The following is a 24,811-nucleotide window of genomic DNA, read 5'->3' as shown; positions in this document are numbered from 1 at the left end:
TCCCAACCACGTTAGAAAGGAATCCTGCACACCTTATCCATTTTATTCACCTCTTCTGGACAATGAAATTCAGGACAGTTGAAATCTGCCATGACTATTATTTTCACTCATTTCCCTAATTTGTTTGCATATTCTTTCTCCACCTGCCTTCCACCATTAGGTGGACTGTAGGTTCCCTGTATTAGTGTGGTCCTTCTTTACCTTTTATCTCTAACCATATGGATTCTATTTCTGTCTTACTGATTGCTGTCTTACTGCTTTCTATTGTAGTTATGTTATCTCTAACATTAGTTCAGATAACAACAGAAATGTTCGAACAACTTATCTATTGTTATATTACCTGTGTTCCAGGTTGTGGGAGTAGCAGATTGTCGCCTAATTGCTAGACAGAATTTGCAGATGAAGTACTCAGTGCAAGATTGCAATGTCTTCAGTGGTGAGTAGTTTGGTTAGCTGCTTGCACTACTAAATGGCTGTTGATGTTTAATCAAAGTGACCTGGCTAATTGTATTAAACTGTAAATATATACAACAAAAAGTTAATTTGAATTTAGAAATATACCAGTGCTGTACTTTTTCTACCTTATCAAAATAAATATACTGCTAACAGGTGTAAATACTTAGTTTATCTGTACAGTTCATCTGGACCAGAAGATAAGTGTTCAGAATCTGAATCTAGAGTGAGGATCAGATGTAGTAGAATCAGCTGATTTCTCTGCCTTCCTGTTGCAGTACTACCAATAAGACCGGTGGAGGGTGATAGTATTGAGACTGCAGCAGCAAGAAAATTGTCACCCAGAAAACAAAGGAAAGGATCTAGTTTTGGCCAGCGCTACACTTCTTCCACTCACTTTTTACTTGCTTATCAGCTGTTGGTTCATTCATGGTAATTTTTTATGAAATTGTTTTGAAATCTTCAGGGAGATTTGGCCTGATTTAACCCAGCAGAAATATAATCCAAGAGAGTTCTCCAGATCTCTGAGTCAACAAGCTGTGGATCAACTTCACTTGATACTGTTATGGAGATGTGTTATACAAAATATTAATTTATAGCGTCACCAATTGGACATACATATGCATTGAACTTATTTGAAAAGGATACTTCTTGCTAAGCAAAGGACACTGGCTACAGTAGCCACTATGTTGCATTTGCTAAAGACATGAACAGCTTTTATGGACCTCTGAGAGAGTTCATGTGATCTAGCTCTTGGCTGTAAAAAAAACTACTGGATTTGAATAGTAAAAGAGATACTGCCACAGGGGCAGCAGCCTTACCCCATCTCTTTCTTCTGAAACCTCTCTTATCAAAGCTGAGCTGTCTGTGATTTGAAAAACCCATCAGAAGACCTCATTGTTGCAAACTGAGAGTTCTTAAAGGAAAATTCTGAATCAACACCACTGTCTCCAGTGAGAAACCCCAAGTACCAGCAACTACTGTGGAAAGGGACCCTTCAGCTGTAAACAAGCCTCTGGACAATCCATGAATAATTTTTTTTTTCCTGACTTGATCCTTAGCCAAGCCTTTTTTAGACTTGACACTCTGCAGAGTTTTATTTTTTTATATTTCTTTGGGAAGGGGGGGATAATGGGAGGAAAATTGGACTCCAAGGCTCGTGAGTGAGAGAGGAAGAAATAGCCAAACTCCTGCTCCTGACCACTATCTAGTTCTACTCACTGGAAAATGCATTTGTGGCTGAAGACAGAATCGGGCTTGGCAGTAATGTAAATGCAGTTAAATAGCCTGCCAAAAGTTTTTTAGTCATGAGAGTGAGGAGTGACTACTTGAAGGAGTTACTGGGAGGCATTTGGTGTATGATGTACTGTATTTCAGGAAGAAGCAACAGCTTTCAAGGAAAAAAAATAGAAGCAAAGAAAGTTAGTAAAATAAAAGGGAAGGAAATACAATTTAAAATTTTTAAAAATTGTTTCATAGGTTCTGGGCGTTTCTGGTTAGGCCAGCATTTGTTGCGCATCCATATTCGCCTTTTAGAAGGCAGTGGTGTGATGCCCTCTTGAATCGTTGCAGACCATGTGGCTTAGGCACAGCCACAGTGCTGTTCAAAAAGGAGTTATGGGATTTTCACCCAGCGATGGTGAAGGAACAGTGACATAATTCCAAGTCATGATTGTGTGTGGCTTGGAGGGGAACTTACAGGTAGTGGTTTTCCCATGCATCTGTTGCCTTTGTCCTTCTAGGTGGTAGAGGTCACACTTTTGGAAGATGCTTCTGAATGAGGTTTAACGAGTTACTGTAATGCATTTGGTATATGTGTCGAGGTGCAGTCAAAGTTTATGTTAGTTTCCTTTTTCACATTCAGGGTAACACATTGCACTCTCTAATTCAGCTGGAAGTAATGTTAGTAAAATTCTAAATGTGTCTGGGAGGGGAATTTTTTGGGAATAGAACAGAACCTGGGATTGAAATGAAAGCTACACTACTACCACTGCGCTTCTGTGGTGCATGAGGCGCCAATCAAGCGGGCTGCTTTGTCCTAGATGGTGTCAAGATTTTTGAGTGTTGTTGGAGCTACGTTTATCCAGGCAAGTGGAGAGTATTCCATCACATTCCTGATTTGTGCCTTGTAGATGCTGCACAGGCTTTGGGATGTCAGGAGGTGAGTTACTCGCCACAGAATTTCCAGCCTCTGACCTGCTCTTGTGGTTGATATAGCTGCTCCAGTTCAGTTTCTGGACAATGTTAACCCCCAGGATGTTGATAGTGGGAGATTCAATGAAGGTAATGCCATTGAATGTCAAGGGGAGATGGTTGGATTCTCTCTTGTTGGAGATGGCCATTACATGGCACTTGTCTGGCATGAATGTTACTTGCCAATTATCAGCCCAAGTCTGAATGTTGTCCGGGTCCTGTTCCATATGAACATGGATTGCTTCAGTATCTGAGGAGCCACGAAAGGTACTGAACATTGTGCAATCATCAGTGAACATCCCCACTTCTGACCTTATGGAGAGAAGGTCATTGGTGAAGCAGTTGAAGATGGTTGGGCCTAGGACACTATCCTGAGGAACTCCTGTAGCAATATTCTGAGACTGAGATGATTGACCTCCAACAACTACCATTATCCTCCATGTGCTCGGTATGACTCCAACCAGTGGAGAGTTGTAGATTAAAATGCAGTGAATGAAATCAGATAAAGTTGATTTGCTATTTCTTAAAGCCAAGTGACAATTAATTAGACATGTTTTTCATCAATACTTATTGATTAATAGCCCTTGCCTGTTCTGTTATTGGCAGATTGGAAGGATGCTGCAAAACGGGAGAAATTTGCTGATGCTGTTATCATAGCAACTCCAGACAGACAGCATAAGGTACACAGGCAAGGCCATTTCCACATTTAACATAAATTAGTCCAGACCACAGACAAAACAAACAGAATAAGAGGAGGGGTGAAGTATAGGATGAGCTTATAGCAGCTATGAGAAACCAATGTTCGGTACACAAATATTCCAATCTTATTCAGAAATCTGAGGATGGATGAAATTGGATCAGAAAGAAGTGGCACCAAAATAATGCTGTAAATTGAATTTATCTGAATAATTATAGGAATATGATTGCAATGTATAGATTTTAAAAATATGTACTATATGTGAGAATAATGGAGAGTTGGGAATTAATTGTTTTGAACAAAATAGTCATTTGGTAGTACAGAACTTGACTATTGTTGAAAGAGACTTTTTTGTCAAAGTTTTTGTCTTGCACTCATCAGAACAATTTGCAAGAATACCAAATGTAAAGGGACCAACAATTTATACTGTATCAGAAGAGAGGCCGATAGGTTGGCACGTGGATTCTTTTTGGTAGAGGCATTACCATGGAGTATACACCATCAAAAATGTTGCCAACGCTGTGCATGCGCAGTTCCATTTCTCCATCCAGTCAAACCACCTGCTTCCATTTCAATACCAGGTTCTGTTCCATTCCCAAACAGTTTCCCTCCCAGACACATTTAGAATTTTAAGAACACCACCTCTTCCAGCTGAATTTGAGAGTACAGTGTGTTACCCTGAATCTATGAAAAAAGAAACTAACACAAACTTTGACTGCACCCGGACACATCCCCCGTTCCAAAGAGATACTCTTTGCAGTCCCTCTGCTTTCTTGCAGAGTGGGAGAGGGCCATGTGTAGCGTGGGTAGTGACTGACCGGGAATTCTGGATTTACGGGGAAAATAAAATTTCTAACTAAAATCTGCTCCCAGCGCAGGGACATAGGTCAATTGATTGGGGGATCAGCTCGCGCCTGAAAGACTTGGGTGACCCTGAGAAGAGCCTTTTGGTTCGGGTTGTTTCACTTCTTGCCTGGCGTTGCTTTCTTCGCCTTTGCTGCTTCCACCTTGGGCTTGGACTTCGATTTATTCACTTTTTTTTTTTACACCAGTGGGATTTTGACAGGCTAGGCACAGTGAAGTGATGTCATTAGATTTCTGTGCATGTGCGGACAAGTGCACATGTGCAGATAGGTATTGGTGGCCATCTTGCATGTCCATATTGCGTTGAACACTGTCTCCTGCCATTGAAATAGCAGAGAGAAGAATTTGATGTTTGTGTTTGATATTACCAGCACTTTAATTTTTTTTATTATTTCATGGGATGTGGGTGTCACTGGCTAGGCCAACATTTATGTCGCCCATCCCTAATTGCCCTTGAGAAGGTGGTGGTGAGCTGCCGCCTTGAACCACTGTAGACCAGGTGGTGCAGGTACATCCACAGTGCTGTTAGGGAGGGAGTTCCAGGATTTAGACACATTGACAGTGAAGGAATGATATAGTTCCAAATCTAGGTGGTGTGTGGCTTGGAGAGGAACTTGCAGGTGCTGGTGCTCCCATGTTTCTGCTCCCCTGTTCTTCTTGGTAGTAGAGGTAGTGGATTGGAAAGTGCTGTCTAAGAAGTCTTGGTGAGTTGTTGCAGTGCATCTTGTAAATGGTACACATTGCTGCCACTGTGCATTGGTGGTGGCAGGAGTGGGCGTTGAAGGTGTTGGATGGGATGCCAATCAAGTGGGCTGCTTTGTCCTGAATGGTGTCAAGCTTCTTGTGCTGTTGGAGCTGCACTCATCCAGGCAAGTGGAGAGTATTCCATCACATTCCTGACTTATGCCTTGTAGATGGTGGACAGGCTTTGGGAAGTCAGGAGGTAAGTTACTCTGCACAGAATTCCCAGTCTCTGACCTGCTCTTGTAGCCACAGTATTTATATGGCTGGTCCAGTGCAGTCTCTGATCAATGGTAACTCCCAGGATGTTGATAGTGGGGGATTCAGCAATGGTAATGTCATTGAATGTCAATGGGAGATGGTTGGATTCTCTCTAATTGGAGATGGTCATTGCCTGGCACTTGTGTGGCGCAAATGTTACTTGCCAGCCCAAGCCTGGATGTTATCCAAGTCTTGCTGCAAGTGGACATGGACTGGTTCAGTATCTGAAAAGTCATGAATGGTGCTGAACATTGTGCAATCATCAGTGAACATCCCCACTTCTGACCTTTATGAAGGGAAGGTCATTGATGAAGCAGCTGAAGATGGTTGGACCTAGGGCACTACCCTGAGGAACTCCTGCAGTGATGTCCTGGAGCTGAGATGACTGACCTCCAATAAGCACAACCATCTTCCTTTGTGCTAGGTATGACTCCAATCAGCGAAGGATTTTCCCCCCCCTGATTTCCATTGACTCCAGTTTTGTTAGGGCTCCTTGATGACGCACTCATTCAAATGCTGCCTTGATGTTAAGGATAGTCACTCTCACCTCACCTCTTTTGTCCGTGTTTGGACTAAGGTTGTAAGGAGCTGAGTGGCCCTGGTGGATCCCAAACTAAGCATCAGTGAGCAGGTTATTGCTGAGTAAGTGCTGCTTGATAGCACTGTTAACGTCCCCTTCCATCACTTTGCTGGTGACTGAGGTTAGACTGATGGGGCAGTAATTGGCTGGGTTGGATTTGTCCTGCTTTTTGTGGACAGGACATACCTGTGCAGTTTTCCACATTGACGGGTAGATGCCTGGCAATAAAAGCATTAAATGAGATGTGTGTGCATGGAATAGCTACAGCACTCGTAGCATTGTGTAGCTAGCAGCATCAGTTGAAGATGACATTTTCTTGATTAATTCTATTGATCACTCAGGGTACACAGTGTAACCCAGGAATACTCCAACATTCCTGATACCAAGAACTACCAAATACCAAATCCATAGATGACATTATTCGTGGCTAATTTGTACATGCCTGATCAAATATGGGTATATGTGTTGAATGTCACTACTGGCAGTAAATCCAGGAAATTATGTTGGATGCCAAAGAGCCAGTGGGACAGTTTGATTTTTGTGTACATTATTCCCATGGACCCAGCCAATAGGCACTAGGAGGCTGTTTTCAGCTGAGGTGGTCATCACCTGATGTCCGAACTTGTACAGTTTTATCAAGAGTCAACTAAATAGTACTCAGGTGGGGTAGAGATCCCCTGGTAGATATTCTCCTTTCCAATCCTTATGTACTGAGGCCATTTGCAGCATAGGTACAGTAGCCCTGCTAGAGAGATCAACTAATCACATTCAGACCAGGAATCATACCAGGTCTGCTTGGATCAGTTACTCATTGTTTTAAATCATTTGAGCCATCGGGACGATTAAATGTCTGTGCATATGTCAAGAATAGGTTGAATCATCTGAGTTTAAATTGTTTTTATCTTCCTGGATTGTCGTCATTGTTCCAACCATTTATTGACACATACAATTTATATTTGATACTTAATGTACTTAATACAGCTCATGTCTTGAGTTATAATTTATTAAGTGGAACCTATTAATGCCATTAACAGCCAGTTTCTTAACTGCTGAAATATTATGTCATTTAAATCACAGGACCCAGCAGTGGAATTTGCAAAGAAGGGTTACGACATCCTGCTGGAGAAGCCCATGGCAGTAGGTCATCACTATTTTATTACTGCAAGTGAGAGGTTTAATGCAGCAAAATTTAGTTGCACCAGATATAGAGAGCACATTTTGCAGTTTTATATGCCCAAACTCAAAACAAATTTGAATTTATATAAATGGGGAATTTTGGTGATGTGGTTGTGACAATAATTGGTGCTGTTACAAGCATTAGCTGGATCTAAATACCCTCCTTTAGTTTTCACATGATGAATTACAATCTCAGCCAAATGAAAATCAGGTGCATCCACATGGAGGGAAAGAGAATATTACAAGAGAGAGAGTCACCCGAGGCCATGACTGTGCACCTCCCACAGGCAGCAGAAGGTCAGTTTCGGGGAAAGCATGGGCAGGTTTTATCCATGACTTCATAACTGGGGTATGATACATGTTATAAAGAGATCCAAAGTAGAGATAAGAATTAATAAAAGTTAGTAAATTAAATATACAAATATATTAATTCTAAAAAAGGAGAATGCAATAAGGAAAATCCAGTTTTAAGAAGTGGTTTGATTTTGGAAAAGCAGGATATTGGGAACTCTGGCCCTGATTCAAGTGTTGATTTTCAGTTCTGTTTAACTGATTGTTCAAAGTAGTAAGAACATCCCTTGATCCACAAGTGTGTCTATCAACAACACAATTTCATCTACAAAAGGCATCACTGTAATTCTTTCATAAATGCTCAGAAGAGGCAATCCAGTCCACTGCTGTACAATGTCATTCAACTTCACTTCATAAATAGATATGAAAGGAGATGGGTGACATTGGCAACTACTGTAGTGTTCAGTTTCTTCAAAAGCCTAATGAAGATTACCAAAAGTAATGTAAGCAGATTTCCATGAGCTTTGACAGTCTAGAATTTCATATCAAACCACAACTGGCTCTTAAGAGTGAAATGCAGCCTGTCCCCTTATGATTGTTCCCTGGGCCTCCAATGCATGTGCTGCAACAGCCAGAAGAAGCACCTTAAAGAGCTAACAATATCAATGAAATTCCACAGTAGCTTTTGGGTTCACCAAGATCTTTATGGGGATAGAAGCCCCAACTGTTCTCTGGTACACCGTGTGTTTATCCTCAGGCAGAGTTCTATTCGCCAGCCTTAATTGGAACAGCAAGGTGAATTGGTGGTTCAGGCTTTGTTCCCAAACATATTGACATTTCCTCACACACCAGCTGCCTACAGCAACTTTACAAAATTTAGCATGACTACTATTTTAAACCTGTTGTCTTACCATTAGCTTGATGATGATGTGGAAACCGCCATCACCTATTCAATTATTTTATTATTATGGAACACACTGCACAGGTTATTTCAACAAATGAATCCTTATTATGACCTGTTGGGTCAGATGCCAATTCAACAAATGCTAGACATTGAGGATATTTCACAGCTTTGCAGGAGAGCATCAGACTTAACAGTCATTGGCAGTAGTCCAGAGGAACGCTTTTGGCCGTTATTGGTGATGAGAGTAGATTAAATAGAAAAATTCTTTAGGGTGATTTTTGTGAAATTGGATGTTCTTGCAGATGAACAAAATCCACTGATTCCACTGCATCTCCCAAATGACCCTCCTGACCTCACCCAACTGCTTCAAAATCTACCTTTGTAGTATCTCCAGATTGCTCTGAAGAGACTTCAACAACCACTTAAAGGTCCTCTTCTTCCCCTTCCAGTTATCTAAACTGGATTCTGCCTCGTGGATGAGTAGCAAGCAGGCTCTAGATTGAGTTACTTTATGACTTCGGCTGTAGAGGCAGGAAAATCATTGCCTGCATCATTCAGCATCAAGTCCACCCTATCATCTGTCAGCATCAGACACAGACTTTATGGTCAGCAGTATCCTGGCAGCTGATCACCTTGACCCAATTACTCACTTCACAGTGACCATCAACAGTTCTTTAATATTGAAGTTCCTGAGGAGTCAGATTGTTGGGATGTAATACTAAATGAAAAAGCACAGAGATGAATAGTGGAAATCCCTATAAAAGAAATTACAGGAAGCACGTTTATTTGGAGTCAGAGCCTGATGGATGAAGCCCACCCCGGACCACCTACATATGTGAGCACAGCCTGAGTCCACTCAGTTTTTATATACACACTATCCAGTTTGTATAACTCAGATGGTTGTTCATTGTGGGTCCTCCAATACACCACAATGTTTATTCTATAGAAAATTTATTTTTGGGGACTGATGCAAAATGAACTATCTTATTATATTTATACTTTTGCTTCAATTAATTTGACAGTTCAGGATAGGACATTTGTTTCCAGTGAGTAAGGTGAAATTTTCTTTAAGCTATTGTGCTCTATGGTTTTGTTTTTACATCTAAATAAATCTTAACTTGTTAAAACAAAACAAACCTCTGTTTCAATTGAAATACTGAGGCATCAATACCTGACTGGATCCTGAAATGCTAGACACACCCACATGGTTGACTGAAAGATCATAAAGCTAAACAAACATACCTTTAAAAAGGGAAACAGATGGGTAGGAGTCACCTAGCTCATCTTCACATATTCCCTAGTGGTTAGCTCAAGGGAAGAGTAGAATAAGAACTGGATGTAGGCAGTCTGTGCACCACCTGGAAAGGAAGGGCATGCCAAAATAAGAGTAAGAAACTCTTTTTTTATTTTTTCATGGGATGTGGGTATCACTGGCAAAGCCAGCATTTATTGTCCATCACTACTTGCCCTTGAGAAGGTGGTGGTGAACTGCCGCCTTGAACCGCTGCCGATGATGAGGGATGGACAACAAATGCTGGCAGCAGTTCATGAAGGTAGTTCACCGCCACCTTCTCGAGGGGAATTAGAGATGGGCAACAAATGCTGGCGTAGCCAGCGACGCTCGTCCCATGAATGATTTTTTAAAAAAAGGCTGGAGTCGATGATGCATCTCGGCATCCTCTGAGATCTCTAGCATCACAGATACCAGTCTTCAGTCAATTTGATTAACTTCACATGATATCAAGAAATGGCTGAACACAGTGGATACAGTAAAGACTATGGACCCTGATAACATCACTGCTGTAGTACTAAAGATTTGTGCTCCAGAACCAGCCATGCTCTTAGCCAAACTGTTCCAGTATAGCTATAAAACGGGCATCTATCCGACAGTTTGGAAAATTGCCCAGCTATGTCTTGTCCACTGTTATGACACAGCCAATGGTAAATGCTGAGCTGCTCGAATCCCAAAGGGAAACTTGAAACAACTGCCACAATTGTTTTGCAATTTGTATATATTTTGAGATGCATGCCTTGAATTCAGTAGTAATAAGACCATCGAGTCTTATAAGTTTCTTACAAAACTAAATTAAACCTTTATTAATAGAAGAAATGATTTTAAGTACATACATAGATCTACAAATTACTACTATGATAACTTCTAAATCCCCTAATTAATCTAAACCACCAGTAACACTTTTTGTTAAGGCAACAGTAAGACCCACAGATTTTAAGAGACCCAAACAAAGTAACACAATACCCTGAAACAGTCAACTTCAAAGTGAGTTTTCTTAACTTCAGTTCTTTGTAGACAGCAGCTTGGGGCTTAGATGCTGGAGGCTTTTCCTACTAGTTAGATCTTGCACACAGCCTTCTGTCCTTTATCCATAATTTCCCCTTTGATTGCAAATTCCCATTGTTTCACTATGTCTTCGTACTTTACCTCTCTAATAATAAAAATCTCTCATAGTACCGATTTTACCAGTAATCTTTGGGGAAAAATAAACATACTGTTTCTTAACTGCTCCTGGCTAGGTGAAACATTTTGCCACTCCTTTGAATTCAAGCTAATCTGGTTTATTTAAAAATGCAAATGTTCCCTTTACACCAATGTTTACCTACTTAACATTTCAAACCTAGCTTATCTTCTGATATATCAAAACCTTCAAACCAGCTGCCTTTAATTCAATTAAGTCACACACACACACACACACACACACACACACACCACTATTACTCTGCTTTACAATAAATTCCAATAACATGAAAATTGTCTTCCTGACACCAGAAGCAGGAGAAGCCAGTATGACCAGTTACCAACTCATCAGTTTGTAGAGTAAAGGGTTAACATTAGGAGCACATGATGCTGATGATGTAATATCACACAATTGAGTAACAGAGATCTGGAGGGAGAAGTTCCAACCTCGTGCTGAATTCCCAATATGTACATAATGGCTGTAAATAAAGAGTAATGGTTTTAACAAATTACAGTCTCGTGTAGCTTACTTTGGGGGAATAGACGAGTCCTAGAGAACTCTATCTCAACCCCGAACACATGAAGAAACGCAGAATACTCTTGATCATCAGCAAAATGAAGAAGGGTGTTATTGATAGTGCTATCAAATGGTACTTAATCAGCAATAACCTGCACACTGATGCCTAGGTGGAAACTAACTGAGCCACTCAGCTCCAGATCTCATTATAGTGTTGGTCTTAACATGGCCAAAGAGCTGAATTCCAGAGGTGAGGTAAGAGTGACTGCCCTTGACAATGCAGCTTTTGACTGAGTGGCATCAAGGAGTCTGAGCAAAATTGAAGTCCATGGGAATTGGGTGGAAAAGTCTCCACTGGTTGAAGTCATACCTAACACAAAGGAAGTTCCTGTTGGAGACCAACCATCTCAGCCCTCAAGATTGCAGGATTCCTGAGGCCCAATCATCTTCAGTGCTTTATTAATGACCTACCCTCCATCAGAAGATCAGAAGTGGGGATATTCATTGACTGCACACTGTTCAGAGCCATTTGCAACTCTTCAGAAACTAAAGCAGTCCGTGCTCGCGTGCAGCCAGACCTGAACAGCATTCAGGCTTGGGCTGATAAGTAGTAAGTAACATTTGCACCATCAAAATGCCAAGCAATGGTAATCTCCAACAAGAGAGAATCTAACCAAATCAGCTTGATGTTCAAAGGCGCTACCATTGCTGAATCCTCATCAACATCCTGGGGGTTACCATTGACCAGAAACTGAACTGGAACAGCCATAAAAATACTGTGGCAAATACAAGTAGAAAGATACAAAGCCTGTCTACAATCTCCAAGGGGAAAGTCAGAAGTGTGATGGAATACTCTCCACTTGCCCGAACGCGTGCAACTTCAACAACACTCAAAGTTCAACACCACACAAAACACAGCAGTCTGCTTGGCTGGCATCCCATCTACCACCTTAAAAACTCACTTCCTCTAACACCAACACACGGTGGCAGCAGTGTTTACTATCTGCAAGATGCAATGCAGCAACTTGCCAAAATTCCTTCGACAGCACCTTTCAAACTTGCAGCCTCTGCCACCTGGAAGAACAAAGGCATGAGATGTATGGGAATACCACTTTGTGCAAGCTTCTCTCCAAGTCACACACCATCCTGACTTGGAACTATGTCACCATTTCTTCACTGTTGCTGGTTCAAAATCCTGGAACTCCCTAACAACACTGTGGGTGCACCTACACCACAAGATCTGCGGTAATTCAAGAAAGCAACTCACCACCACCTTCTCGAGGGCAATTAGGGATGGGCAATAAATTCTGGTCTAGCCAGCAGCTCCCACATTCTGTGAATGAAGTTTAAAAAATCAATTGGGGTAATTTGTTTCTTTAGCTTTGCATCTACTTGTAAATACCTAACTGTTCATCAAGGTTAGAAAAACTGGCAAGAAATGACTGGTTTTCTCTTCTGGCAGATATGTGACCTCTGAACACTTGATGTCTGACATACAAATGTAGAAACTGGGTGCAAGATACACATTAGTCTGGCTAATTCTGAATTTTTCAGGTTAAGCAGGGTTAGAAGATAAAGTCCATCTATAATGGGGAGCAAGTGGGGATTAATGGATAAGAGGAGGAAGAGGCACATAGGAGTTAGAAGAGGTGGTGAGGAGGGAGAAGGGAAGAGAGCGGATGAGAGTAAGACAGTGGGGTAACAGGTTCAGAATCGGAAGAGGGATAGGAGAATAGTGACAAAGGGGGCGTTGGGGAAGTGAATTCAGATAAGCAGGCGTAAAGGGATTGAGGCATGAAATAGATAGACAATGAGGTAGGAAAAGTACCAGTGGAGAGTGGGTGTGAAGGGGAATGCAGTTAATGCGAGTTAACTGGAAAATGAAGCAAGGCATGGATAGCTTGTCTGGGAACTGCAGTCAATGGAAGGTTAAAGGAAAATAATTTTCAACCTATGGATGGGTTAGAAGAGGAATCGTAATTAGTGGAAGAAGGGAAAAGAGGTCGAGATCTTGCTAATCAGAAGAAAGAAGGTGGGGTGCTGTCCTGGTTGCTATGAGGTGGCCCCTACAAGTACTAATGAGGCCAGACCCTGAAATGGGATTGGGCCTCCCTTCGGGATTATTAATCAGCTGGCTGGACTAAGTCTGCTCTGGATGAAAAGCTACCTGTTTTAAATTTGAATTTATACAATTTCATCTACCAGCATGGAACAAGTAGAGTTTTCATCTTGAATTGTGAATCATTACTGAATTAGGGTTAGACACAAAAATTCTGTCTTAATAGCACTTGGAATGCTTGTGAGTCTTAAAAGCATGAAAGACTAGAGTGAAAAATTGTCCCCAATAACCTCCCCTTAAATCATCACCTTAAATGAGCCAGGTGGCAGAGCTCTGAAGAAGGGTCATACGGACTCGAAACGTTAACTCAGTTTCTCTCTCCACAGATGCTGCTAGACCTGCTGAGTTTTTCCAGCATTTTCTGTTCTTGTTACGGATTTCCAGCATCCGCAGTATTTTCTTTTATCCTTTTCTAACAACTTGTTCTGGCTATTAATCACTGTAAAAACTACTTCCTGAAGGCTGCCCAAATGTCTTTTCAGACCCCTAAAACTATGCCCTCTTTTCCTGCTCTGGTGTATTGACAAGCATTGTTTTAGGCTCGTGTTCTGTATTGCATTAAGTATGTTATACTTTTATATGCCAGTGGTATGTTTTTGAACACTATTCTTAATTTTTTTCTGCAAAATTATTTACAGTTCTCAAAGTAATGCATTTAAACTACGATGGTTGTTTACATTGATCCAGAAAATGCCTTAATAAGCAACAAATATTCCCTTAGTAACTTTGCCACTGTCAACAGGAAACTTAAATAAAGCAATTCAGTCAGGCCCAGCCTACATTCACAGACATGATTAGTCGTAGAAACAGTGGTTCTTTGTTTTTTTGAGGTAACATCATCATATTTATAGCACTATGTATAACACTTATTCACACTAATCTTCAGTAAATTAATCTCACTTATCATTTCTCAGCTTTCTCGAGCCCCCACCCCTGACTGTTCTGAAGGTGTTAACTCTTTTTGGAGATTTTCAAGTTACTAAGCTATCTTTTTTGCTTTGTTAACCAGGTGACTGTGGATGATTGTAAGGAGATTGTTGCAGTGTGCAAGGAGAATAATGTGATACTTTCCGTTTGTCATGTGCTGAGATACTCTCCACCGATTTTAAAAGTACAAGTAAGTTTACCTGAAAGCTGAATTCTGATATACCTTTGTGTGGGAATATCAAAGGTCAGATCTTATTGCAGTAGACAACCAGACAAAAGTCTTAACATTTACATGTGAACATATGAATTAGGAGCAGGAGTAGGCCATTTGGCCCCTCGAATCTGATCCGCCATTCAATAAGATCATGGCTGATCTGAATGTAACCTCAACCCCATATTCCTGCCTACCCCCAATAACCTTTCACCCCCTTGTTAATCAATCTATCCAGCTGTGCCTTAAAAGTATTCAAAGACTCTGCTTCCACCGCCTTTTGAGGAAGAGAGTTTCAAAGACTCTCTACCCTCTGGGAGAAAAAATTTCTCCTCATCTCTGTCTTAAATTAGCTTACTTTTAAACAGTGACCCCTAGTTTTAGATTCTCCCAAAAGAGGAAACAACCTCTCCAAACCTACCCTGTCAAGACTCCTCAGGATCTTAAAGGTTTCAATTAAGTTGCCTTTTACTCTTCTAAATTCTAGTGGATACAAGCCTAATCTGTCCAGCCTTTCCTCATAAGGCAACCTGCCCATTCCCTGGTATTGGTCTAGTAAATCTTCACTGAACTGCTTCTAACACATTTACACCTTCCTTTAATAAGGTGACCAGTATTGTACATAATACTCTAGATATGGTGTCACCAATGCTCTGTCCTATTGAAGCATAATCTCCCTACTGTTGTAATCAATTCCCCTCACAAATGATAACATTCTGTTAGCTTTCCTAATTACCTGTCAGACCTGCATACTAACCTTTTGTGATTCATGTGCTAGGACACCCAGATCTTTCTGAACCTGAGAGCTCTGCAATCTCTCACCATTTAGATAATCTTTTTTATTTGTCCTGACAAAATGAATGATTTCACATTTGCCCACATTATACTCCATTTGCCAGATCTTTGCCCACTCACTCAACCTACCTATGTCACTTTGTAGCCTCCTTACGTCCTCTTCATGACTTACTTTCCTACCTATCTTTGTGTTGTCAGCAAATTTAACAACCATTCCTTCAGTCCCTCCATCCAAGTCATTTATATAAATTGTGAAAAGTTGAGGCCCCAGCACTGATCCCTGTGGCACACCACTCGACACATCCTGCCAACCAGAAAAGACCCATTTATGCCAACTTTCTGCTTCCTGTTAGCTGGCCAACCTTCTACCAATGCCAATATGTTATTCCCTACACCATGAGCTTTTATTTTCTGCAATAACCTTTGATGTGGCACTTTATCAAATGCCTTCTGGAAATCTAAGCACAGTACATCCACCAGTTCCCCTTTATCCACAGCACATGTGACTCCTTCAAAAAACCCCGATAAATTGGTTAAACATGATTTCCCTTTTACACAAGCATGTTGACTCTGCCTGATTGCCTTGAATTTTTCTAAGTGCCCTGCTATAATATCTTTAATAATAACTTCTAATGATTTCCCTATGACAGATGTTAGGCTAACTGGCCTATAGTTTCCTGCTTTCTGTCTCCCTTTTTGAATAAAGGAGTTCTATTTGCTATTTTCCAATCTAATGGAACCTTACCCAAATCTAGAGAATTTTGGAAAATTAAAACCAGTACATCAACTATCTCACTAGTCACTTCTTTCAAGACCATAGGGTGAATTTCTTCAGACCTAGGGATTTGTTAGCCAGCAGCCCCAACAATTTGCTCAATACCACTTCCCTGGTGATTATAATTTTCCTGAGATTCCCCCCTCCCTTCCATTTCCTGGTTTATGGCTATTTCTGGGATGTTACTTGTGTCCTCTATAGTGAAGACTGAAGCAAAATACCTGTTTAATTCATCCGCCATCTCCCTACTTTCCCTTGTCAATTCCCCAGACGCACTCTCTGTAGGACCATTGCTCACTTTGTTAACTCTTTTCTTATTTAAGTATCTATAGAAGCTCTTACTGTCCGTCTTTATATTACTAGCTAGCTTTCTCTCATACTCCAATTTTTCCCTCATTATTAATCTTTTTTTCATTCTTTGCTATTCTTTATATTCTTTATGATCTTCTGACCTGCCACCCATCATTGTGTAATTATATGCTTTCTCTTTCAGTTTAGTACTTCCTTTAACATTTTTAGTTAACTACATATGGTGGGCCCTCCCCTTGGAATTTTTGTATTCTGAAATATCCCTTTAAATGTCTGCCACTGAACTTCTAGTGGCATATCCCTTAACCTCGTTTGCCAGTTCACTTTAGCTAGCTCTGCATTTCATGCCCTCATAATTGCCCTTATTTAAGTTTAAAATACTAGTTTTTCTAGATTTTTAGATTTTCCTCTTTCATTTGCTGGTGCAGAATCAATTGTAAATACATTCAATGTCCATTCATGCACTTAAGTGGTACATGTGTTCAGTAGATGTCTCAGAGGCTTGTAAGGTTGTACAATGGTGTTTATTGGTAGCACATAACTATATACATATATACATACAGACAATGAGCTAACTTTATGTTTAGTTCTGGACCGGCCTCTGCATACCCTTCGACTGACTCAGGTCTCTCTCCAGTCCCACATTAACCCGTGCTATGCCAAACACTCTTTTATACTACAGAAAGTCTAATTTTCCTCTACAAAAATAAAATACTGAGGATGCTGAAAATCTGAAATAAAAACAGAAAATGTTGGAAATTTTCAGCTGGTCTGGCAGCATCTGTGGAGAGAAAGCCATTGAGATTTAAGGTTTGTGAGCTTTCATCAGAACTGGGAGAAGTTAAAAATATGATAGGTTTTGAGTAAATCACAGGGCAAAAAGTGGGAGGAAGAAAAAAGGGAAAGTGATGGGATCGAGGGCAGGAGGGATTAAATTACAAAAGGTTTTATGTTGCAAGGCCAAAAGGAGTGGTAATGGGAGAAGTAAAGAAACAAAAGGTGTGTTTAGAGGAGGGGTGAATGACAGGACAACTGCTGTCCAAATACAAGGTGAAGGAATCAGGGGAGGATCGAGGGGGGGAAAAAAAAAAACAAAGTAACAAAAAAACACAAAACAAAATGCGGGCAGAGGTCCAGATCTAAATTTGCACTCAATGTTGAGTCCAGAAGGCAATGAAATACTCAGTCAAAAAATAAGGTAGTGTTCCTCAAGCTTTGGGCATGGAACATGAAACCTTCTGTAAATTAATCTTTCCTACCCTTCAGCTAACCAAAGACTTTCCCTTTGACCTTCCTCCCACTCTTTCCCCTTTTTACTTACTCAAAACCTATTCTGTTTCTAACTTCTCCCAGTTCTTATGAAGTCTCACATACTTAAACATTAACCCTATTTCTTTCTCCACAGATGCTGCCTAACCTGTTAAGTATTTCCAGCATTTTCTGTTTTTAATTCTAATTTTCCTACTGGATGCAGTGCAGTAAGGGAATTTAGATGATGAGCTGGAGGGAGGGGTGAGTGTCATAGTACCCTCTACCTTTGTCACCAGGGTCCAAATTAAGCCCAGATGGGATCAGAATAATTTGTTTCCTAGCTATAAAAGTCATATTTGAAAAGTTTTGGCATTCAACATCAGCAACCTCAGCGAGATTATGGGATGAACCTTGTGAAAAAAGGCTCATAATTATAGCAGTTCTCCCAAGGCTGGATTAGATTACAAGAGCTTTACCCTGCATTTAACTTGTGATGTACCTGATCTGGGAGTGCTTGATGCTGTCTCTGGCGTACTAATTTTAATTTGGCTAAATTGGTGGTAATGGCTGTAACAGCCTCAAAATGGGGTCGATAGACTTGACACTTTTTTTAATACAGGATATTATGGTTGTCACCATTTTATCAGGTCCAATTGTCAGCCTGTTTCAGCTAGTAGGCGTTTTTTATGTGCAATTTAATGTCCTATGATATGGCAAGTACCCCCAATTGCCATTTTAGAGCAGAACTGAATGGAACATATGTTGGGCATGCTCTAACCAATTTTACTTGGAGCTCAGCCATAAAGGAACAAAGTATTAAGTTTAAAATTACTTTTGTGGAGCAAATAGGAGCTGCAATGTTCTGCCGGGCCACTTAATGATAATGTGGACCACTCCTGCCCCAGGTCCATACCCCACAATCTCTATCCAACCTCTTCCCCACCAGGACTTAATTTGTTGATGTTCGGATGGCCTCTGAGCCACCTGATATTGTGCTAGCCTAAATTATGGAAGTTGTTTTGAGAGACATATTTGGAGTGGGCAGCATGCCAGTTCTATTTAAAGAAAGAAAAAATATTGCAAGACTTGTATTTATATCGCACCGTTCATAATCTCAGGGCCTCTCAATACGCTTTTTAGCCATTGATGTACTTTTTGAAGTGTATTCAGTATTGTAATGTATGAAACGGGCTAGCCAATTTGTGCACAGCAATCTCCCACAAACAACAATGAGATAATAACCAGGTAATCTGTTCTAGTGATGCTGGTTAAGAGATAAATATTGTCTAAGACATTAAGAATAAGTCCCCTGCCCTGCATCATATAATGCCCTGGGATCTTTTATGCCCACCTGAGAGGGCACCCAGGGCTTGGTTTAATGCTTCATCCAAAACAGGGATTTAATTGAGATCAAGGCCTCAAATGGCTCTAGTCTCTTCACTTTTGGCACAAGCTGATGCAACCCGCAGATTGTCCAACAATCTACTTCTGGGTGTACAAAATGAGAGGTGTTTCATTCTCCTGCTTAACCCCCTTTACTTTGATAAATATTTATAGTGAGTTATTTTTCCGTCTGTAAGAGGAATATTGCAACAGCAACAACAATGGCAGCTTGTATTTTACAGTGCCTATAATATATATAATGCCCCAAAGCATTTTACACAATAATAGGAACAGAATGTTTAGGAAGAATAATTTGAGTAGGACTGTAGATTTAAGAAAAAAACGCTCAAAAGATATGAATTGAAAACATGAATTGGTTTTTAAAAAATTGCTCTTAGCAGAGCTTGAGTGACCGAAAACTCTGCCACCAAAAGCTTTTTTTTAACTTATTTGTTCCGGGGATGTGGGAAAGGAGGGAGCATTTTTAGCAACATAGAAAAATAGAAGCAGGAGTAGGTCATTTGGCCCTTCGAGCCTGCTCCACCATTCAATATGACCATGACTGATCCTCTATCTCAATGCCACACTCCCGCTCTCTCCCCATACCCCTTGATGCCTTTAGAGTCTAGAAACGTATCTATTTCCTTCTTAAATATATTCAGTGATTTGGCCTCCACAGCTGTGGTAGAACCATAGGTTCACGACCCTCTGAGTGAAGAAGTTTCTCCTCACCCCAGTCCTAAATGGCCTACCCTGTAACCTGAGATTGTGACCTCTTGTTCTAGATCACCCAGCCAGAGGAAATATTATCCCTGCATCCAGTCTGTCCAGCCCTGTCAGAATTTTATACGTTTCAATGGGAGCCCCTCTCATTCTTCTAAACTCCAGTGAATATAGGCCTGGTCAGCCCAGTCTCTCCTCATATGACAATCCTGCCGTCCCAGGAATTGGTCTGGTGAACCTTTGCTGCACTCCCTCTATGGTAAGTATATCCTTTCTTAGTTAAGGAGACCAAAACTGCACACAGTACTCCAGGTGTGGTCTCACCAAGGCCTGGACAGCTGCAGTGAAACATCCTTGCTCCTGTACTCAAGTCCTCTTGCAATGAAGGCCAACATACCATTTGCCTTCTTAACTGCCTGCTGCACCTGCATGCTTGCTTTCAGTGATTGGTGTACAAGGACACCCAGGTCCCTTTGTACATCAACGTTTCCCAATCTATCACCATTTAAATAATACTCTGCCATTCTGTTTTTCCTACCAAAGTGGATAACTTCACACTTTTCCACATTATACTCCATCTGCCATGTATTTGCCCACTCACTCAAATTGTGTAAATTGCCTTGAAGCCTCTTAACATCCTCCTCACCACTCACATTCCTATCTAGTTGTGTGTTGTCAGAAAACTTGGAAATATTACAAACAAAAACAAAAATTGCTGGAAAAATTCAGCAGGTCTGACAGCATCTGTGGAGAGGAAGACAGAATTAACGTTTCGAGTCCGTATGGTTCTGATGAAGAGTCATACGGCCTCGAAACATTAACTCTGTCTTCCTCTCCACAGATGCTGTCAGACCTGCTGAGTTTTTCCAGCAATTTTTTTTTTCAGATTTCCAGCGTCCGCAGTATTTTGCTTTTATCTTGGAAATATTACATTTGGTTCCCTCACCCAAATCACTGATTTATATTGGGAATAACTGGGGCCCAAGCACTGATCCCTGCTAGTCACCACCTGCCATTCAGAAAAAGTCCCATTTATTCCTGCTCTGTTTCCTGTCTGCTAACCAATTCTCAACCCATGCTAATATGTTACTCCCAATCCCATGTGTTTTAATTTTGCACACTAACCTCTTATATGGGACTTTATCAAAAGCTTTCTGAAAATCCAAATACACCACATCCACTGGTTCTCCCTTATCTATTCTGCTAGTATTCTCAAAAAACTCCAGTAGGCTTGTGAAACATGATTTCCCTTTCATAAATCATAATGCCCAACGTTAGTTGAGATTATGGTGCTGGGCCTGCTCCTTGAACTGCTGCAGCCCTCATTGTGATGGCACATTTATGATGATGTTACGAGAAGAATTACAGGATTTTGACATGACCTTCATGAAGAAACAGCAATATATGTTAAGTTGGGGTGGTCTGTGACTTGGAAGGGTACTTTAAGGTTATATTTTTCCCAAGACATTGCTGCTCTTGTTCTTCTCGTTGGTGAAGGTTGCAGGGCTGGGAGCACTTTTAAAGTAAGCTTGGTGTGTTGCTGCAGTGTTTCCTGTAGATTGTACTTGGAGCAGCCATGATGCATCGTTGGTGGAGGAGATGGATATTGAGTTCTGTAGTGGTATAAAAGAAACAGGGAATATACAGGAGACCTGTGAAAGAGGACCAAAGGATGTAGGAAGGCAAATCTGGAAGAGATTGAGGAGGTGAGTTTGCCAAGAGCCATGTGAGATTTAAACACCAGGACAAACATTTTAAATGTAATGCTTTAGGAGTCAGTAAGCTAGTGTAAGCCTGTGATGATGTGGGTGATAGATGAGCAGAGTTTGGTGCAAAACAGGAAATTGGCAGCCGTGCGTTGGACGTGTTGGAGATTATGCAGGATTGACAAACGAAACCCAGAGAGGAGAGCATTGGAATTATAGAGTCTGGATTTGATAGAAGTATGGATAAGGGTTTCTCTAGTGGCACTTGGAGTAGAGGGGAGTAGTTTTGTGAGGGTGAAAATAAGCAGTTTGCTGGTGATGGACTGTGGTGTTTGAAACTTGGCTCTCGGTCAAATTAATTTTTTATTATTCAAAAGTTTCCATAAAAGATTTGCTAGCCATCGGAATAAATTTGAAAACTATACAATGCATTTCTGAAGTTGGTGATTGGAAGTTGATTTTGCAGAATGTATTCCTGCAATGAAAATGTTGCTATTGTGGCACTTTTTCTTATGCTTTCTTATAAGGATCTCTGTTTATTTTTCCCTCTTCCTCTTGTGTAAAAATTCAGTCAATACTGCACCCTGTGTGAACACATTGTTTAATCCATGCCGTTCTCCTGTGTAATTTATTTTTCACTCCGACAGTTCCCCTGCATGTGACACTGTTCAAACCATAATCTACCATTCTAATAATGCACGATTCATTACACCGAGCTGTCATTTGAAACATTGCTTTGACTATGGCACCCTTCTATTCATTAGATTTGTATTAATGCATGATTGAACATTTATTCTCATTGATACATCATTTTAAACAATATAAATTGTAGTTTCAGGAGGAGGAAAACAGGATTTGAGCAGCTTTGGTAAAAATATTTCACAAAACTTTTCAGAATGGGGATCCTTGCAAGATAATTCTTACCTGCTGGATAAGGAACTATTGCAAAACTGGTTTCAAAAGTTTTACAGTAATGTGTGTAGTAATGTAACAGTATGTAATTGATGTGCAATGCATAGAGACTATGGGCAGCATTCTCCCCCTGGTGTAGGGAAACTGACCCCGCCCTATGGGGGTGGTTGGAGGTGGATACAGTCCATGATTTTTATGGAGGCGGGCAGCTAATTGGCTGGATGGCGGATTGGATGACCAGTTAGTGGGCGCGGGGGCAGGAATGGAAATCGACTAAAGAAGTGCAGGCTCATTTAAACAAATCACAGTAGTCATCACTGCTGAAGAAAATGAAAGCATCAGGGATCGAGCAATCAAGGCAGAAGGCTGACACCCAGTGCAGGGCTCATCCTCGCTTCTCCGATGCCTCCAGAAGGATCTCCTGGTCAGCAATGAGGGAGAGTATAGAGATCCTCCTTCCAGAAGATGGAAAGAGAAGGCCATTCTCCAAAACAAAGCTGGCATGACTGCAGATTTCTGAGACCATCAGCAGCTTGAGTGTGATCCAGAGGAACTGGTTTAAGTGCTGGAAAAGGTTCAATGGGCTTATTCACTCAGGCAAGGTGAGTGCAATGGCAGATCCTAATGACAGGCGTCTGGATGTTCAACCTCCAGCAGGCAGTCCAACTGAGGAGCTTAATAGCACATGCTGCGCCTGAACATTGGAGGAATGTGTGCCAAGGCAACGCGCTTAATCCGCAGCAGGGCTCAGAGCCCTAGCATTGTTGTAGGCTTGCAAGCATTGATACATGCAACTTTCAATGTTAATGAATTGCTGCCATTGGTCAGTGCCTTATCTCTCTCTCACTCTCTCTTGACCTTGAAGAAGAAGTGGGCTCTTGATGCCTGGGAAAGGGTTCTGACAGGAGGAGAAATGCTTCACCTCCACACTATGGCTGCAATGCAGGAGATTGCAGGGTGACCTCTAAGAACAAGTCAGGAAAAGAAAGATGGACATTTCTGGTAGAGAGTTTGAAAAGTGATTACAGTCTGTAGATGAAGTGGGTGGCAATGGTTGATCACATCACGAGTGAGTAGGATGAGGTGAGAGTGGTTGAGGCAGCTGTGGATAGTCCCCCTTGGAAGATGGAGGGCAGACACAGCCATGCTCAGCGGAGTGCAGCTACAGGGCCTTGGGAATCATAAGAAAGGTGGCTGTATTTAAACAAGCAGCAACAGATATGTTCCTATAAGTCAGGGTTCCCTGAGACAGTACGGAGTCATGGGCTGAGAATGGAGGAGTCTATTAAGTTCATGTGTGCTATCATGGCTCAAGGCTCCTCTTTGAAAGCGTGGTCAACTGCATGGAAAGCCATATGAGGCAGCATTCTGAGTGCATGCAGGAACTTCACATTAATGTTCACAGAATGCTTGCCATGCTCTCTCTAGCATGGACTGATCAATGGCTTTGATGGCACAGAGATGTTTGGCTTGAATGCCACTTGTGCCCAACTGCTGCTCCACTCCATTCACCTAGAGCACCAATCTAGGGCTTTAGCAGTCACTAAACAGAACGAGGGACTCACCCCTCATGGGAGGCCAACACCATCTTCAGCTTCCTTGGCCCATCTGACTGAGGGACCATCTATTCAGAAGGGCCCAATGACTAAGGCTGCCCCTGTGTTGATGGTGGTGCAGCAACCTCTGGAGGAGGCCCCACAGGCACCTCCATGACAAGGAGAACTGCCACGTGCATTTCAGCTGTAATCAGAGACAAGCGAGCAGGCTGCCTGTTCCTCATTCGTGGCCACAAGAGGGGAGCACTATGTAGATGCAGCCAAGAGCGGAGGCCACTGCATCGGGCAGAACACTGAGTGGGTCACTGGGGTTTGCCTCATCTATAATTTGCAATTTTTTCACTTTTTGAATAAAATTAGATATGGACACATGACTCCAGATGGTGAGTCTCCATTCCTTAATGACAAAACTTGAAAAAAAGGAAGAGATGGTGAAGGTAAACAAATGTCCTTGAATGGAGACCATTACGATCAGGTGAGAAGGGGTTGAGTGTCTCCCCTCTCTGCCCCCTCATCGTTTGTTTGCAGCAGGTTATTTTATTTGAAAAGTATAAACTTGCCAATTCAGTGAGCACTTAACTGTTCATGCGCTGTGATCATAAAAGAACCAATAGGGCAGGTTTTCTTGAGTTTAACAAAGAAAGAGGTTATCTTTATTATGCTTAAACTGATCTAAGTAAAATAATAACTTGCACACACACTCTTGAAGTTCACATACACAAATGCAGATTACAGAATGAGGAAAGGATAGTTTAAAGGCTAAATTGGAGTCCATTTAAAACAAAGTAAAAGAGTATACTTTCTGTAGTTTGGTGACTAGGCTAGCTTCAAGCTGAATTCGATGGTCTCGATGTTTAAATTAAATTTAAAGATGCAGATGTTAGGAACTAGAGATATATGTTTGTATTTGTGGGTATATTTTTTTTATTTGTTCATGGGACGTGGGTGTCACTGGCTAGGCCAACATTTATTGCCCATCCCTAATTACCCTTGT

General features: G+C 41.2%; 1 protein-coding gene across 2 annotated transcripts in view; it reads left to right on the top strand.

The window, feature by feature from the left end:
• LOC144690448 (putative oxidoreductase YteT) overlaps nt 1-24,811 on the top strand; it is a 264,733-nt gene that overhangs the window by 66,111 nt on the left and 173,811 nt on the right. For both annotated transcript variants that reach the window (XM_078557962.1, XM_078557961.1), the window contains exons 3-6: nt 352-436; nt 3,253-3,326; nt 6,867-6,926; nt 14,279-14,386. In XM_078557962.1, the coding sequence (XP_078414088.1) occupies nt 352-436; nt 3,253-3,326; nt 6,867-6,926; nt 14,279-14,386 (327 nt within the window). The remainder of the gene's footprint in view (nt 1-351; nt 437-3,252; nt 3,327-6,866; nt 6,927-14,278; nt 14,387-24,811) is intronic.

Source organism: Cetorhinus maximus, chromosome 15 (genome assembly GCF_964194155.1).
Source record: "Cetorhinus maximus chromosome 15, sCetMax3.hap1.1, whole genome shotgun sequence".
Classification (NCBI taxonomy): Eukaryota; Metazoa; Chordata; class Chondrichthyes; order Lamniformes; family Cetorhinidae; genus Cetorhinus; species Cetorhinus maximus.
Note: the sequence above shows the minus strand (reverse complement) of the source record. Positions and strands in the feature narration are given on the sequence as shown.